Source organism: Microtus ochrogaster, chromosome 21 (genome assembly GCF_000317375.1).
Source record: "Microtus ochrogaster isolate Prairie Vole_2 chromosome 21, MicOch1.0, whole genome shotgun sequence".
Lineage (NCBI taxonomy): Eukaryota > Metazoa > Chordata > Mammalia > Rodentia > Cricetidae > Microtus > Microtus ochrogaster.
The window spans coordinates 45194393-45212407 of record NC_022022.1 but is presented as its reverse complement, the minus strand read 5'-3'; the positions used below and the strand labels follow the sequence as shown (position 1 = coordinate 45212407).

Sequence of the window (18015 nt, the reverse complement as noted above, 5' to 3'; positions counted from 1 at the left end):
AGCCATTTACTACAAATGACAAAACATCACAGTAGCAGCAAATGCTCCCTGGATGTGCCCGAGCACCCAGTGGAGAGTTGACGGATTGGGAGGTATCAGGTCGTATGACATGAAGCAGGCATGAAGCAGCTATGTTCATGGCAGCGCCTGCTCAACTTCCCACTTTCCAATGAATGTTCCCAGCTTTAAGAGGAGGGATTCCATGAACATTTGCCCAGCTTCTGCCTGTAGCGAGTTTCAGCACACCACTCTGTAGGGCACCGCTTGGGGGTCCCACAACACGGTATCTTCTAGAACTATTCTTAGAACCAGACACTTAGAAATGTGTTTTGAAAGGGAACGGCTCTTTATCTGTATAGATGGGCTTAGGTTGTAAAAGATTCCAAAATCTTGTCAAAAATAGCAGAAAGCTTAAAATATATAGGTCACCTCTGGCTCTGAAGCACTAAAATTCTCACGAAGGTATCCAAACAGAATTTGGGGGTTGCCTGTCTCTCATTGCTACTAATACTGGATCACTGGCATCTGTCTGGCTTTTCTATGGGTTCTGGGGGCCCAACCTCAAATCCTTACACATACAGGGCAGGGACTTTATCCACAGAGCCAGCTCCCCAGCCTGGTTGGAGGATTTTTGCCAGCAATTTTGATTCTCTTTAATTTTCATATATAACTATGTTGCCTGATATCCCCCTTTTCTATCAAGTCCAAAATCATGTACTCAGTAATAGTGTCATTGTGAAGGCCATGAGACATGTGCAGCCAACTGCTTAATTTCTGCCATAATCTTTATTTCAGAGGAGGAATTGACTTGCCCAAAGTCATACAGCAAGAGGCAGACCCTCTGTCCTGGGCCTTCTTCATCACCACGGAGGTTTATTTGATTAGTCAACCCAGTGCTTCTGTTCTCAGAATCATCCTTGTGCCTGGGTTTTGGGTTTGGGGGTTAAGGTGGTGAAAAAGACTAAAGATTCCTGTGTCTGCAGAATGCTTAATTCTAGCAGAGGAGCCCAAAGGGGGACAGGCAGAGTGAAGGCAGCATGGACAGAGTGACCCACTGTGTCATAATGTCGGAAACAAAGGAGGGAGGTGTGCATGGTTGGCCGTCGGGGACTCAAGTAACCAGGTGGCTGGGAATGCTATTCATCAAGATGGGAAAAGTGAAGTAGATGTCAGAAGGACTTTTCCCAGCATTGCAATCAAGGGTCTCTTTCAGAGACCTCATTGACATCTACTCAGAGGTCAATCTACATCTACCTACATCACAAAATGACAATGCCAGGCCCTCTGAAACTATCTATCTTCCCTTTCAGTTCACAAGAAACACAGAATCCTTTTACAAGATGAGAGAAAACAAAATTAAAAAAAAATCATGTTGTCAGATTTTGAAAAAAACAAAAACAAACAAATGAAAACCTAAACACACAAAAACCAAAACAACATTGAGGAATTTTGAAGGTAATGATTTAAAGTTTAAAGGACAAAGAAACCAAGTAAGCAGAGGGAGAAGATGCCACAGTAAACATGGCAGAGACCGAAGTGCTCCTTAAGACAAGTGAACATTGAAAGTATCAAGCTTGGAATAGGAAGATAGAAAGAAATTCAGGCAAGGGAAGAGTCTGGCCTTTCTACGAGTTGGCCACCAGTGGTGATGGGTCTTCAGGACTGGGTAAAATGGATTAGGGTCCTGATACGTCCAGGGTATCTAGCAGCTTTCATTTTTTATTATTTATGATTATATGAAAAAGTAAACTAAGAATTAAAATTTCTTTTTTCATAAGCTGAAAATAACCCTTTGATGTTGGATGAACTACAGCCCTACCTAAGGGACTCCAGGCGTCTCCACAGTTGTTTTAAATAATGTCGTGTATATGTGTGTTGTGGTGTAAGCCTGTATGTGTGTACACGGAGGCTAGAGGGGGATGTGGGGTGTGGTACTCGACAGCCTTTACCGTAGACCCTTGAAACAGGGTCTCTCACTGAACCTAGCTAGAGGCAGGCTGGCAGCCAGCAAGCCACAACGGTCTTCCTTTTCTGTGTCCCATAACTCTGGTGTCACGGTGCACATGAGGCCGCACCCAGATGGCCTCATAGTGCTGGGAATTTGCACGCAGGTCCCAGTGTTTGTACAAAAAGCCCTCTTACTCAGGGAATCCCCTCCCTGACCCTATAATTCCTAAGATACAATCTGAGAACTAGACTGAAGTAGTGCAAACAGCCTCCGTCTGGCGTGATGCTTTCCCCGTGGTGACGGGTGCCTCTAAACCTTCGCCTGTGTGGGAGCCGCATTTCTCCCAGGACGCTCATCTAATGGTCTTTCTGTTTGTCACAGGAGTCGTTGGTCTCACATGTGCAGGGCTAGTCATATTTAACTGGAAACTCCAGCAAGGCAGAGCTAATGAAGGCACATCCAAAAACCTTCGCAGCAGAACCCGCGATGGATCCCGGTGTGCTCGTGAAGACAGAAATAGCTGTGCCGTGGGGTGCTGTAACTGCCACTTAACAGGGGAAAATGAGACCGAGGTCATGCCCCATGTGGGTCTCAGAACAGAAATACCACGTAGACAGGAAAGCAGCCATCAAGCAATGCTAGCCTCCAAGTCCAAGGCCCTGGATGCCTCCCTCAGGAAGCTCAAAGGGAGAGACCATGGTGCAGACAGCGCTTGCTCTTGCCTGGGTGATTCACTGCTACCAGCAAGATGCTTGGGGCCTCCTGGAAACGAGAAATCTCTTTATGATTCAAGCTTAGTTACAAGATGTCCAATGACAGCCAAAAAGCTAAGCAACCTGAAACATGGAGAAGTCCAGACTCAAATCCTGCCACAACACAGAACAAGAAAAATAGGTGAGCTCGTCGGTTAGAAAATCTCACTGTGTTTAGTTTCTCAGGAGAGAGACCGCTTTTCAATTTCTCCAACAGAGAAGGGCTGTAAAACTCACTTTAGTCTGTTTTTTCCTTTTCTGAAGATATAAAGGTTCCAGGAGTGTATGTGTGCGCATGTGTGTGCTTGTGTGTATGTAAACACACACATGTGCATATGTATGCTTGTTTGTATATAAACATGTACGTGTCTGAGTACCTGTGTGAGTGTGTATGTGTGTGTGCATGCACACACACATGTGGGAGCCCATGTGTCTCTGAGTGAGTGTGTTCCCGTGTATTTAGGCAGTGTGAGTACCTCTGTCTGAGTACCCTCATCTGGGTGAGCTGTCCGCTGCTCCTCCTCATCCTCTGGAACTGAGCATCCTTCCCCTGCCTGGAAAGAGAATTTTGAGCCCCAACACCTAAGGAGGGTTAAAAAAAGAAAGAGAAGAAGCCTCTCCAACAGGAGTATTGCTATGATTTATGAGAGGGTGGTTACCAGCGTTCATCACAACGTCCTCTGAGTTCTGATGCCAATCTGCAGTAAACAGCCTTCCCAGAGCATGGCATTTGAGAAGAACGACCTCTTAACACCAGTGATTCATTTCAGGAACGATGTCAAGAAACTCACTTTGCTTGCTGAGCTGTCAAGGATGATAACTTCTCAGTTCTGGGAAAGTCAGGGCTTAATTCACGGACCCACATTGGGACCCCAGTGAACCTGGCCGTGACACCTACCTGCTGTCCAAGGGCAATGCCAATACTTAGGTGGAGGCAATGAATCTAGCATCTTCCTTTCCCTCCTGAGTTCTGGGGCAATGCTTTCAATCCCTGCAGTGCAAACTTACAGCTGCTCAGGAAGGAGGCTCTGCCACTTATTTCATGGTTTGGACGAAGCAAGGTTTTCTGTTGGAAAATGAATGACGGAGGCGCCATGGGATGCACTTACTGTAGGAATCTGGCCCTAAGGCTGGATTTGGGCACCACAGGATAAGAATGAAACTATATTTTATTTCCTATGTGGCATAAGGCAGAACGTCAGTTTATCTGACTGCATTTCTTGCTGGTTCCTTGGTTTGATTCTAGACAAAGATGGCCAAGAAAAAAAATACAGCTGCCATAGGAATCAGAAAAGATTGGTTTTACTTTATAAGAAATAACGGCTCAGCTTTTTCATTTCCTCTTCGCAGCATCCAAGGCCTTGCTGTGTCTGCCTGTGGGGAAGTTCTACACACAAGGGGACGTGGCTCGTTAACCCTCTGTAGCACTGTCTCCTTGCTTCACATGGGACCACATGTCTGTCATGGCAGTGGGGACCGTGAGGAGCCAGACACCTGCAGTTCTGCAGCACCCTGGGGCGGGAGGGAAGACTTCAAGCAAAGAGTCAAGGCCATACTTGGTCCTGAGGAAAAGTCCGAGTTTATGCCTGACACATGGGGCTTCAGAACAGATTCCTGGGGTAGAGAAAGTGGCTAGGTGGCATCTTGTTGAATAGCTCTTGCTGTTGACCTCCAGTTTCCAGACATCTCTGAGAATCGGATAGAGTCCATCAGCTCTTCCCCCTACACAGTATTTAGACTCACTTGTGGTTTCCATTTAACCCAGCCTCCCGACACCAGCACCTCCTCACAGCCACCCCACCCACAAGGTTGAAGGTTGGCCTTAGGGTGTGCGACACTCTAGCCTGGAGCTTTGCCCTAATAGAGGAAAATTTTTCCTTTCTTTTTATCTAAATAAAATGATTTCATGAAACAAGTGAAACTAGGCTGGTGAGGCATAATTCTGTTCGTTGTGGGTAAGAGGTAGACCGATCCAAGTCCTGATGCGTCACTGGGGAAAACATCCAACATCTAAATGCCTTCCTTTGCCCTTAAAAGTCACAAAAGGACAGCTCTTCTGTCATAGACCATGGCTCCTGTGACTATCAAATGAGATAGCAACTGTGTAATATTTAGCATTCCTACTAGTTCTTCCTATGAACACAACCAATATTAGGGTTTCATTGATATTATTGAACATGTATAATTGATAGTATATTTACATATGCCATTTAAAAGTCACAGGCAGATATTGCTACCAGATAATATACTAAATTACCTACTTATTAATAAATCTTTAGTGGATATTGCATTAATTTGCAGGAAGTAAAATAAGATATGGATGTCTGCCTTCATTAAGGCAACAAGCATTTCTTTTTGTACTGTCTAGGTTACTCTGTTTGAGTCTTGAACATGCTTAATATTTCATATACATTTTTTCAAATTTATATTCTAAAATGGAAAATGAATAATAAAAACTTAGTTTGCCCTTTGAAATGGATTCGGATGTCATTGATCTTCAAAGCTAACATAACCATAACTAAATCTAGATATGAGTTAATATGAATGTCATTTAATTCCTAATGCCACCGTTTCTAAGTCAGCATCACAGCTGATTGACAAACGACACCAAAGAATACCATTGCTAACACACCAACTAGCCAAGGGTCCTCTTTGGTATTGGAAGGAAATTAGGAAACATTCAGAAATTATGATTTAAAAGAAATCGCCCCACAATTTTCACAAGGTTCCTAGGTCTTGGTTGGTTAGGATACTACAGCTATGCCCAGTGGTAAATTCCTTTATTTATTGTTTGGCAGATGTGAACAGTGCCACATTTGGAAGCAGATATGTGACATCCGCCTCAGCTTTGGCAAGAGAGAGTCTCGGGAAGCATTTACCAGGCAAATCATGGAAACCTCCAATAGGAGAAGGAGAGAATGCACCACAACCACCTGGACAGAGCTCATCCTCCAGGCTACGGGAGCCAGAGGAACGTGCTGTGGGAAGGATTTCCCACAGACGTAGAGGGGAATGTAACGGTCACTGCGGCCTCTTAAAGCAGAACAAGCCTATGGACGTCCATCCTAACACTCCTCTCACCTGCAAATGTGTGTCCTGGGATGAATTTCACGATTGTATGAAAGAGAAGAAGCCACGTCACAGAGCGCGCACCAAGTCGGAGAAAGAGCAAATCCGAATTAGCCGAGCAATAGAAAAATTCCTCAGGACTCGGGGGAACAAAGACAAATCAAAGCTGTCTGCAAAAACCAAGAAGTCCTGTTCTACAAAGAGGGTTAAATTCCACGATCCTGATTTAGTTGGGGGGAACAGGTTGGTAGTGACAGCAGAAACACCAGCCTCTAGGAGACAGCCAGAGAGTGAAAGTCTTTACCCGACTTTGTTGGATCTCAAAAACTGTACCAGCCTGGAGGAGGCCAAGGAACCAAGAGGATGGCTTCCAGAGCAACAGGTTCCGAAAAAGAAGAGACTCAAGCAGTTCCATCCAAGTGAGAAAGGGAAGGGACGGAACTTAAGGATAAAGTTAGATCTTCACCCCTTTGGAAAAGCTAGGGTACACCCGGAAGACATCCCACAAGAACTCCCCGAGAAACATAAACAAAGAGTGGTACATCCCAAGAAAGCAGTCAGAACTTCTGAGAGAAAATTCAAAGCAACACCCATGTCTTTTGTTAGCTCTCAGCTGCTAGACAGGCGCAGCCGTGCTAAACTCACTTGTCCAAAGGTGCCACTGGAAAGTGCCTCACAGCAGACCCCTCACCAGGAAAGGAATGGCCTCCACGGAGCTGACAGCTTATCTGTGGACCACGTGAGCTCTGTGCAGAGTGGGTGCTGCCCGGTGGGCCACATTCCTAAGGGAAGTTCATCACCAGTGTGGCAGTCTACTACCAGGATTGCTGAGCACCAGAGCTCCCTCCCTCCCTTCTCAGCTGTGCGAATGGAAAATGCTACCCAGCTACAAATGGAAGCTGTGGGTCCCTCTGCAGCCCGTTTGAGAAATGAAGAGGGCAGTGTTTCATCGCCTCAACGTGCTGCTACGGAACCTACTGACCATGTGGTAACGGTGTTGACTCCATGTACCCACCAGGACAAACTAAAGCTCAATGAGCTACACCAGTTCACTTTGTCCCCCGGTTACCAGGTGATTGACACCTTCCGGGGGGATCACAGCTTAGGTAAAAATCAAGCTTTACAACAGGAAGAGCAAAAACTAAGCCACGAACAGCTTGGAAGTGAAGAAAAACCATTAGTGAGAAAATCTAAAATATTACATCAAAGTGTGGAAAGTCGTATTGTGGATGGGGAAGGAAATGGCAGGGGAAACAAGAGCTCTTACATAGAGGATTCGGACTCCTCTCCCACTGCCTGGATACAACCCCACAGTAACCTGCCACGCACGAGGCCACAATCTATTCCACACCCCAGAAGAACAGAACTGCTCAAGGAGATCTGCTCATCTCCCACTGGGACGCAAGTCCTCGGCCATTTACAGGACAGCAGTGAAGGCAAAGCTGACATTGAAAATGCACCACTAGGGGATAAACATGGGGCGGCACCAGGAACACAGGGCGGGGTGACAGAACAGAAACAAGCCCCCGACGAGAGAAAGACAGATTCTAGTTCAGGAAGTCGTATGACACAAACGGGTACTACAGATGAAAGGCAGCAGCCACGGGAAGGTAGGGGGAAGGAGAAACTTGCGGCGTGCTATCCCAGCTCTGACAAGGAGAAAGTTTCCGTTAAAGACCTGAGTAAAGGCAAAACCAGCGCACTGCAGAGTGAGGCAGAGTCTCCTACTCTCAACTATGAGTCTTATTGTAGAGACCTTGGAGATGAACACCCAGATGTCGGGGCACGTGGGGACAATGCTGGGACAGTGGGGATGCTAGGACCTTCTTACCCATCATGGGAGTTGAATACCACTCATTCTGAGGCAGGAAACGGGGTGCCTCTAGTTCCTAACAGAGAAAACAGAACTGAAAACCCTGCTTGCAAAGCTGCATCCCACCCACCATCTCCGGGACACTCTAATCCACCACTTTTAGAAGTAGAGGGTCAGAGACAGCAAGCTGCATAACATGCATTTCCTGCATAGGCTGCTTTCTGAAGGATCAAAAGCATCTCTAGCCATTGTGTATGCCGAACATGCACTGTTTAGGGCATAAATGCTCGGTAATTCTTCATTTCCAGTGAAATAGAAGTTCATAGTCAGCTATAGTACAAAAATGGAAGATAGAGCCAGGAGATTGTACCCTACAGTTGAGTAAACAGGCTACGTTAGGGAATGCAATGATGGAAACTAGTCTTAGAAAATCAACCAAAAAAAAAAAATCCCTCAAATGAATGAAAGAGTCAACATGAAAAGGACATTTTGCATGTGATGTATATTTTATGGAAATTCTTATACACGTCTCAATTAGTGCTATTATAATTTTGCTTTCTACACCGATGATTATATATTCATGTGTGCCTGATCTATTTTCCTAATTAGGTATAATGAAAATTCAGCTATGTTTGTTAATTGTACTGCAGAGTGCTAAATTTTGCCCATTTATAATTTCTCTGTCGATAATTTTCTTAGATCTTAAGTAGAAGTCTTTAAAAATCTGCCATTCATCTAAGAGAAAAAAATTGAGGGTTTCCAAGCCAACTGTAAAATTTGAAAAATCCTCTAAGTCCAGAAGAGGGCGATCTCAGCTTCCTTCCTTTCAGAAGGGCAAACACAGGTTTCAGAAGCAACACAATAGCTCAAGAACAAAAGGAATTTTAACGAGCTTTATTGCCAATTGTTATTAATATAAGGCTTTGAAAACCAAATAACCCATTAACATGGATCTTTGGAGGTTTGATCTCTCCAGTTGAGCTTGCTGCGCTGTTTGTTGAGAGCACCCTCCTTGCAGAGAGACCAAATGTGCACATAAACACTGGATTCGTGAGCAATCGTGAATAAACCTCTTTGTTGCAAGTCACATTTACCTGAAAATTACAGGTCTCGCCAGGCAATTTATACTGATACCAGTAAGATGGTTAGCCCTATACAATCACAGATCAGAAGACATTCTTCACATTGTCTGGTGGGGGTAGGGGCAGACGAAAGAGAAACAAGTGTTCTGTTTCCCATCTTTCTATCTATCCCAGCCTCTGTGTCCTTTTAGCTATATTTGATATTTATAATACCAAATAGACTTAGCAGATTTCTCAGACCTTGCAAACTCTGGTGCCCCACTTCTATTTCCTGTGTGGCACTGACAGCAAATGATGAACCGTTCTACTTTCGAAAGTCCTTCACTCGCTTCCTCTGTCTTGCGGAGAGTCAGACATCTCTGGCTCAGCTTTTGCCCTGTCTGCTTCCATTTGGCCTTTCTACCTGGTTCCAGTCCCATGACATCCTGTCTCTCCAGATACCGCCTCATGATGGGAAACACCTCTGAGGTAAGAGGAGCATCTGCCTTCCTGTAGGGTCCGTTTCCTCTGTTCTGACGGACAGATGGAGGGAGATGTTTTTGCTTCTCTATCTTTCATTTTCCTAATGTTTTAAACATCCTGTCTCTGCCACGAAGCTTCCTTAACTCTGTTCTCCTCCCTTGTTGTCACCAGTACTCCAGCAGTGCAGGGGCTAAGCCTCCCTTCCTCCAGGCTGCCTTTCAGAAGGCAGCAGAGATGCCCCCTTGTACACACACCGCCTCCCTTCCTTAGGCTGCTTCCTTTGCAATAGATCTCAGCTTTGCCTTAGTCCGCTGAGTCCCCATGGCAACCGCACAAGTGCCTGTTAGAATCAGCCAGATCACAGTGCCAGCAGCCCCTGGGCTGTTCTGACCTGAGAACATTTCTTTAGTTTTCAAGCTTCAGATTCCTCTCTCCTGGGCATGTGCTGCTAGGGTGCTTGCTGAATGTGCAATTTCAGCTTCCATCCTAGGGATGCTCATTCTGTGGGATGGGGATTGGGGTCCGAGAATCTCTGCTTCCACAGACACACCGGGTAGGGTGGATAGTGTGCTGTGGGCACAGTCAAAGATAACTCTAAAGTTAATTCGTGAACAGAGTTACATGGGAAGGTCTCAGTAAATTATGAGAAAACCTTTATATCCAGCAAGTATATTTCTAAACAAGATTTCATTTTCTGTTATATGATATTCTTAACATTCTAGTGCCAAATATAAATTATCTACAATTCCATGTATACTCTCATATTGCAGTTTCTGAGACAGGTCTACAACACAAGTTCCAGGCCAGTCATGATCACACAGACCCTGCTGATGTGGAATTCCCCTGTGTATGCTGTGATTACCATTAATGAATAAAGAATCTGCTTTGGACCTATAGCAGGGCAGAACTTAGCTAAGTGAGGAAAAGTAAACTGAATGCTGGGAGAAAGGAGGCAGAGTCAGAGAGAAGCCATGTAGTCCCACTGGAGACAGATGCCAGAACTTTAGCAGGTAAGCCACAGCCACATGACGATATACAGATTAATAGAAATGGGTTAAATTAATATGTAAGAGTTAGCCAATAAGAAGCTAGAGCTAATGCGCCCAGCAGTGATTTAATTAATATAGTTTCTATGTGATTATTTTGGTTCAGGGTGACTGGGACAAACAAGCAGCCTCACTCCAACACCCTGCCTTCAAAAACAAAACAAAACATGCTTCCTTGTGTTTATGGTAGTAACTGGAAATGCCTTAGTTCGGCTGGACACTTAAGCCAGTACCAGGGTCTTTGGAATATCGGGAGTTTGAACTGCGCTATATTAAGAAAGTATCTGAGGGTGAAGTTGAAGAGGGGCAAGGGGAAAGTGGAAATGATGTCTATACAGAGCTCATGTCTGAACGTCTCAAAAATGAATATGAAAATGAAGAAATGGGCAGGATAACATGGCATTAGTCTTTTACACCTCAAGATCTTTACCCAGTAGCACCTAGCCAAGGGCGTTAGCCTGTCAGGGCTTCAGTGTTGTCAAGATGAGCAAGCTCTTCATCTCTTTGCTTACAGCGAGTTTGTGCGCTTTCTCTTTTCTGGAGAGATTTGGTTCTCTCACCAGCCCCTTATCCAGTGACTTCTTGTCTTTGGCTTTTAATCTCTACCCAAGTGTCACATCTAAGAAGATTTCCACGACTCACACTATCTCTCTGTACCCCCAACTTTCCGAAATTCTTTGGTGTGTATTTTAGGATACACCAGGGCCAAGACCAAGACCCGGACATGGAAAAGAGGTTCCCAGAAGAGGCCTTTGTCTGTTTTCTCTACAGATATTGTTTTTGAGCATTTGGAACATGTGGTTCTGAGTGCTGGGGTTATAACAATGGTCAAGACAGGACTGAACAAACAAAACAAACTCTGCTCTTCTGACGTCAACCAGTTATGAGAGGATTCTAAATTCAACACAACACACACCGGATTGAATGGCCAGAAGAAGAGGGTGTCCTCTGAGACACTCAGCACATATCCTGTGTAAGCTCCCACTTTTTCCTCTAAAAGTTCATCTATAACACAGTGGGCTGGGCAATGAACTTTTGGCGTTGCCTTAAAAAAAAAATCGTACCCTTTCTTTTAGATATCTAAAGTGGGTCTTATTCTATCTCTCCGTTGGGGGTACTTTCTGAAATAGTAATAGCATCACTTAGTCTGCTTTCTCGGGGAGAGGTTTAGGAAGTACAAACAAGGCTGTTGAAGAAAAGACGTGATCAGAGGAGCTGTTCTAAACAGTGCCTGTCTTCTGGTATTTACATCTGAGGATCTTAGAACCAGCTCACTATTCTCTCAGGGAGACCCATGATCTCTTGACCAGATCTGAGCAACTGGGAGAAGACAGGAGCAGAAAGATCCATAGGCATTGCTGCCTCCTAGTACGAGAGAGGAACTCTATCCTCTGAGAACAAGCACGGGGGCCAACAGCTACCGTGGCTGGTGCAGGCAGATTTAGGTAACTGCTGAAAACCTTGTCCCCTGGAGTCTCCTGCAGGCTGGCTTCATCATGTGAAAAGCCAGCTCGTGTCCATCTTGTGCCAAAGCTTTTTCTCTAGAAAAGGACTCGGCGTGGCTCAAGCCAATTGAACTGCAGCTGAAGGGCTGGGTGTCTCCTCTCAAACACTGGTCTCTCTTCTCCTAATCAGCTGTGAGCAAGAGCTCAAAAGCAGGGAGTAGCAATGCAGAAGTCCAAACTGCAAGCCTCCCAGGGGCATTAAAAACACAGGGGCAGGTCAGCCTCCCCACCGCACTGTTCCGGCGCACATTGGAAAGTAGGTGTTGGAGCCCCAGGCTGTGACACGCTTTGAAGCATCACACATTTTCTAAGAGGAAACAAAGTCACTCACTTCAGGACAGGCGTTCCAACCCCGCATCAGCAGAGATGAGATGGGCTTGGGGATGGAGTAGCCAATGGGAGGTCTGATGTGGTGGTAAGCCATGTCTGCCGCCGCAGCCGCTGTAAAACAAGGATGCAAACTTCACTGACTTATTCCAGAAAGATGGAAAGAGACAAGAGCCATCCGAAGGCAAGGACCTCTGAGCCGACTTCCTACCTGACCAACGAAGAGAAGACAACTAATGCTAACTTTACATTTATTATTTCCCATCCATTTGACAGTTGGGTCTGTGGAGTGAGCAGATGGAATTCATGGAGGAACAGGGGAGCAAATACTCAGGCTACTTGAAGTACACAGATGTACACAATACTAGGAAATTGAGTGGAACCTGGGCAGCTCAAACCTCCCCAGTGTCAGGTCAGCAAGTGGGGAAAGGTGTTTGCCACCAATCCCGACAGTCTCAGTTTGATTCCTGAGACCCACGGGGTAGAAAGATAGAATTGTCTCCTGCAAGTTGTCTGCTGATCACCACATGTGCTCCATTGCATGCTCATTTGCACATTTATTCACACAAACTCGTAAGTGTAACAATTTTCAAGGCTTCACAGTGTCATACACGCAGATGAATGCATTTGTGTTATACACCATGATGTATGAGTTACCACTAGACTTTGCATGTCTGGAAGCATCTGTACTGCTTAAGAAAAACATATATTAAATTAAATTTTGTTTGTTTGTCTTGATTTCCAAGACAGGGTTTCTCTTCATAGCCCTGGCTGTCCTGGAACTCGCTTTGTAGATCAGGATGGCCTTGAACTCAGAGAGATCCAACTCTCTGCCTCCCAAGTGCTGGGATTAATAGCATGTGCCATCACTGCCTGGCTAAGTTAAATATTATTATTGATATAAGAACATTGGGAACATTTTAATCCTGAAAAGCTACTTGTTGGCTCACTGTATGAAGGTGACTCTCACCCACGGTTACAACTGGAGTTATTTCTTGATGGAATCCCCTTGTTCTGCCTGGGAAGGTGGGCTTTCCAAGTCGCACTAACCTCAGACTCTGTACCATGGGGTTGTGTTATGGGGATTTCTGATTTCTCTGTATTTCTCTCTTTTCAAGCACTGATTGTCACACTGTCTTTTATATCAAGCATCATGGTACAGACATAAATTCAAGGCCTCTTGACAGTCATTCAAAGCAGGTACTAATGTCTGAGCCCAGGACAAATTCATAATTTTTATCCTTTAAATAATAACTTATAGCTTTTATTCCTGAGGCCTTTTATTCCAACCTTGGTTTGATACACGTGATAATGGAAATGATAACATACTGCTCTGTTTGAGGCTTAAAACCGGTCCACTCCAGAGGGTTGAAAGACTTTAAATTTCTCTACACCCTGACTCTAGACTATGGTAATGGAGCATTGGCTTATATCTTGTGGCTTTGAGATATAACTCCCAACAAGCGCATCTTCTAGACCAAAGTCCATGTTCACTGAATTCTGTTTATCCATCTAATTCCAGTAGATCTAGTGAAGTTACCCTCCAAGTAACTTAAATCAATCGCTTTTTTGGATTATTATGAATCAAGACTCTATTTTACCAATTATAAAATTAATTCTCATTATTTGAAGAAATTGAGAAAATTAAGGGAATTTTATATAGAAATATATAGAAAATATAAAATACAACTATTAAGGGGAAAAAAACCTATTCTGTTCATATAATGAGTTAAACTGACCCGAGTCACCTCATGCTGAAGCTTTAATTTAGGTTCTAGTATTGATTACAGAGAGCAATTCTCTGCTTCTTTGCTCTGAGTCTGGAAAAGCAATTGCAGGTGAAGGATCTTTCTCAAAATATTTGTTAAACTATTTGGAGAATTTCTCCTCTTTTCCATCTATGATTGAGCCTATGTTGACATGTGGTTATGTAGTTCCTTTTTTCATAAATTAAAGCATTAAGCAATTAAGCATTTTCCATGTTATTAAAACTATGTGTTAACACATTTTAATGACTGCATTTACTGTAAATTACTTAATCACGTCTCAATTTTAGGTTATTTAAAAATTTTCAAAAAATATTTTTTAATGGGAATTTCTGTATATTATAGACCAGACATTTATGGTATATTAAGGGGTGAAAATAACATGCCAAATGACATGAATACTTTTGAGACTAGCTCATATTAGTAAGTTATTTTCTAAATAGTTGTATTAGCTAGTGCTCTCACTAGTGAGTCTAAAGGATGGTCATTACCACCACTGTACTAGGGAAATTTTTTTTTGAAAAGCAGCTTCCAAGCTCCTTGCTGTTTAGACTGTTCTTATTTATCGAACCATCCTTCTTGGTCCTCGAGTCCCTTTGTTGGTTATTCTGAACTATTTTCAGTTCTTTCAAGGATCAAGAAAGTCAGAGCCACCAAATCAATAGATTCTTATTCATCATTAATTTTTTGTTTGTTTGTTTGTTTTTCAAGACAGAGTTTCTCTGTGTAGCCCTTATTGTCCTAGAACTCGCTCTGTGGACCAGGATGGATTTGAACTCACAAAGAGATACCTGCCTCTGCTTCCCGAGTGTTGAGATTAAAGGTGTGCGCTACATTGCCCAGCTTATCATTAATTTTATGAATAAAATCTGTTACCCAATCACTGGGTCATACTGACCAAGCACCAGGACATGCCCAGAAATCAGCCCAGTAATCATGAGCAGGTCTCCTGGTGGGGGGAGAGGGACTGTGCTCAGAACGGGTTAAACTGATGCCTCAACCCCACAGTCCTTTAGAAGCTCTCTCATATTCTGAGCTCAAGCATGAGAGTAATTTATTTGCTTCTTGGTAGTGTGTCTGGGAAGTACATTTTGATGAGCGAACTTTGATTCTTTACTCTTCAAAGCAGGTTCTGCAAGCCTTCGGAGTCTCTCTTCTCTCCTCTCCTCTTGGTCGTGAGGGTGCTCATTGTCACCTCTACTGGAATATCCGCACTGGGCTCCAGGGTTGGTGGAAGTCTTGCCTGTGGCTAGGCTGTGCTCACAGCTGGGCAATCTCCTGGTGCTCAGATCCAGGAGGATGACTGTCAGCCCATTCATCAAATACTTTTTTTTATTGTTACAGAAACTATGTTAATTGATTCATGAGAATGTTGGATTCTGCTTTCGAAAAGAAAGCTTTGCCATGCAAAGAGGGTATGTCCAAATTTAAAAACGAAAGCAACCCTTAATTGTGCAATTGTTTTTAAAATTCTACCTGAACTAATGAATTTCTTGAACTATAACTAACTTGCACTGTACAGTGCTGTCCCCAGACCTCTCTGCAGTGATGGGAATATCCTTCTGCACTGTACAGAGCTGCTCCCAGACCTCTCTGTGGTGATAAGGATGTCCTGCACTGTACAGAGCTGCCTACAGGACCTCTCTGTGGTGATGCGGATGTCCTTCTGCATTGTACAATGCATAAGCAGTAGACTCTTAGGCACTGAGAAACTGAATTTGTAATCTGGATGGTTTCAATTAATATGGTTTTTAAACAGCCATGCTCACTTGTCTCCATATTGAACAGCACTATTATAGAAAATAGTTTTCCCCACTCACGTTATTTTAAGTGATGAGATTTAAACATAATAATATTATAAGTCAGCCCTGAGGGTCTCTTCTACCAGAGAGCCAATTAGAGGTCTCGGATTGTTCTATTATAGCAACACCTGCTCAAGATAGAGAAGATACGGATGTAGTTCATTAGTGTCATCTCTAAAAACAGGTCACATACAACCAGTGACAACCCTCTTCCACAATCCTTTATCAAAAAGTACTTACGGTCCTGTTGAGACCACTCAGCTGGTAAAAGCTCTTGCCACACAAGTCTGGTGACAATTCAAATATCAGAACCCAGAATGGGAAGACAAAGCTGATTCCAGGAAGTCCCCTGATCTCCACACAGATGCCAGCACTGCCCACTGGCACCCACACACATACACATGATAGTAACACGTTAAAAAAAATCAAAAGACATTGGTTAGTCTACATGGGTGTAACAGTCTAAGTGGAAACATGGTATGATTATCTTCAATAAAATATGATAAGCAAATGGATCATTAAGAAATTAATCACTGCATTCGCCAATATGTTCACGTTTTGGTTGTAAGTTCTATGATATGGCTTGTCTAACCAACTTCTCCGGTGTGGAATCTGTTGTTCCGAATGTTGGCATAGATGTTCTCTTGGATTCCTCCCAATCTCTCTCAAGCTATGGTGACACCTCGCGAGTCACACTTCATTGCCTGCCTATTTGTCTGCCTCTGCAGCACAGTCACAAAGTTCCTGAGGTAAGGGACTACATCTCCAGCTGGTGCATCAGAGAGCATAGTGGAGTACGTGGTAGAAAGTAAACACTCAGGAAGTCACAGATTAAGTGGACAGAGGTGTGAGGAGTTGGGGGGACATCACAGGTGCTTAGTGCAGCTTCCCTGGACTCCCCAACATCTGATGAATACATGGAAGGATGGGCTAATGTGAACGATTACTAAACTCATTATTGTGCTTCAGAAGAAAGCCCAATGCCTAGCATCCAGAGGCATCGTGGGATGTATATTTTGTCCAGCAGGCTATTAAATTGTAGCACAGGCATGCGAATTGTTGAGACCTTGTGGAGAACTCACTCAGTAATCTTTTATCCAGAACCTTTGGTGAAGGCCTCTGCAAACAAGCATCACGGCCTGTGAAGAGATGCCCTTTATGGGGAATTGGAGGCTGGATTCTGAGCCTGGCTTTGTTCTACACTCCCTGGGAGGTCCAATTAAGCAGTTTGTCTCAGCAAGAAATAATTTTTCCAAGCATGAGCTTCAGCAGGGAAGAGTCAGTTTGATGGGGACAATGATGGGCTCAGGGCCTTGGCTGTGCCCTCACTCCCATGTGACATCAATGCCTGTCCTAACAAAACCCAGAGCACGGGTTTTAGTCCTCACTGACACCTATCTGAGACGCCCAGCATGATGTTGGCTCCCAATAAGTGCTAACAGCTGCCGTTATTGATAACAACAAATCTGAGAGTTCAAGCAATCCTTTGTAATCTGAACCTGAAGGCGAGATGTTAAAACACCACCGATTGTTTATGGCCTTATTTAGATCATGAGGTCTTTCAAAGGTCGTCTTTGGGTATGAAGAGAAAGTCAAATGTTCCAGGGAGTTACCACAGATTGCAAGTCTACAACTGCCTTCCGTACACCCGTTCTAGCTCATGTTGCGGCACGGCCCTGTGGCAGGAGTGGTATCATATCCTCCCACAATGAAATGAATCATCTCTTTCTTATTTATGCTTAATTATACACTGGATTCCGAACTCCTAAAATAATCCCTCACTGACTTATTTTGTAAAATTAAACAAAACATGTCTGTTGTAAGCAGAAAAATGGGTCCGAGAAAGGAGGCCTGTGTGAACACAGTGGACCTGAGTTCAAATCCCCAGCATCGCGTAAAAGCTGCACATAGTTACACATGCTTGCAGTTCTAGTGTTGGGTGGGGCAGACACAGGCAGATCTCAGGAACTCGCCTGTCACCCAATCTAGGCACAATAGTGAACTTTAGTTGCAGTGAGAGAGACCCTGTATCAAAAACAAAACAGAGAGTGGTTGAAGAAGACACCCAGTGTCCTCCTCTGTCCTCCATGCGTGTGTGTACAACACAAAAACACAAATACAACACATACACACATACATACACACTATCCACATCACACACAAACTATGCATGCACACACTATCACACAGCACACCACACACACACACATGCATGCCACACATACATTCATACACCATCACACATACACATGTATGCATGCACACCACACAGACACCATGCATCACACACATGTAGTAATATGAGTGGCGGGGCTGCCTTCCCAGCACCCCGCTGCCCGCACGGCTAGCTTATGCCCGGAAATAACAACACACAAACCGCATTCTTTCAATCACTGCTTGACTCTTTAGCTCTAGCCCTTTTCTCGGCTAACTCTCGCACCTG

At 44.1% G+C, this 18015-nt stretch overlaps 1 protein-coding gene across 1 annotated transcript in view; it reads right to left on the bottom strand.

The window, feature by feature from the left end:
• The window catches only part of LOC101993063 (serine/threonine-protein kinase TNNI3K), a 218983-nt gene that overhangs the window by 49411 nt on the left and 151557 nt on the right, over positions 1–18015 (bottom strand). Inside the window, exon 21 of the mRNA XM_005357460.2 lies at positions 12009–12118. Within this exon, the coding sequence (XP_005357517.1) occupies positions 12009–12118 (110 nt within the window). The remainder of the gene's footprint in view (positions 1–12008; positions 12119–18015) is intronic.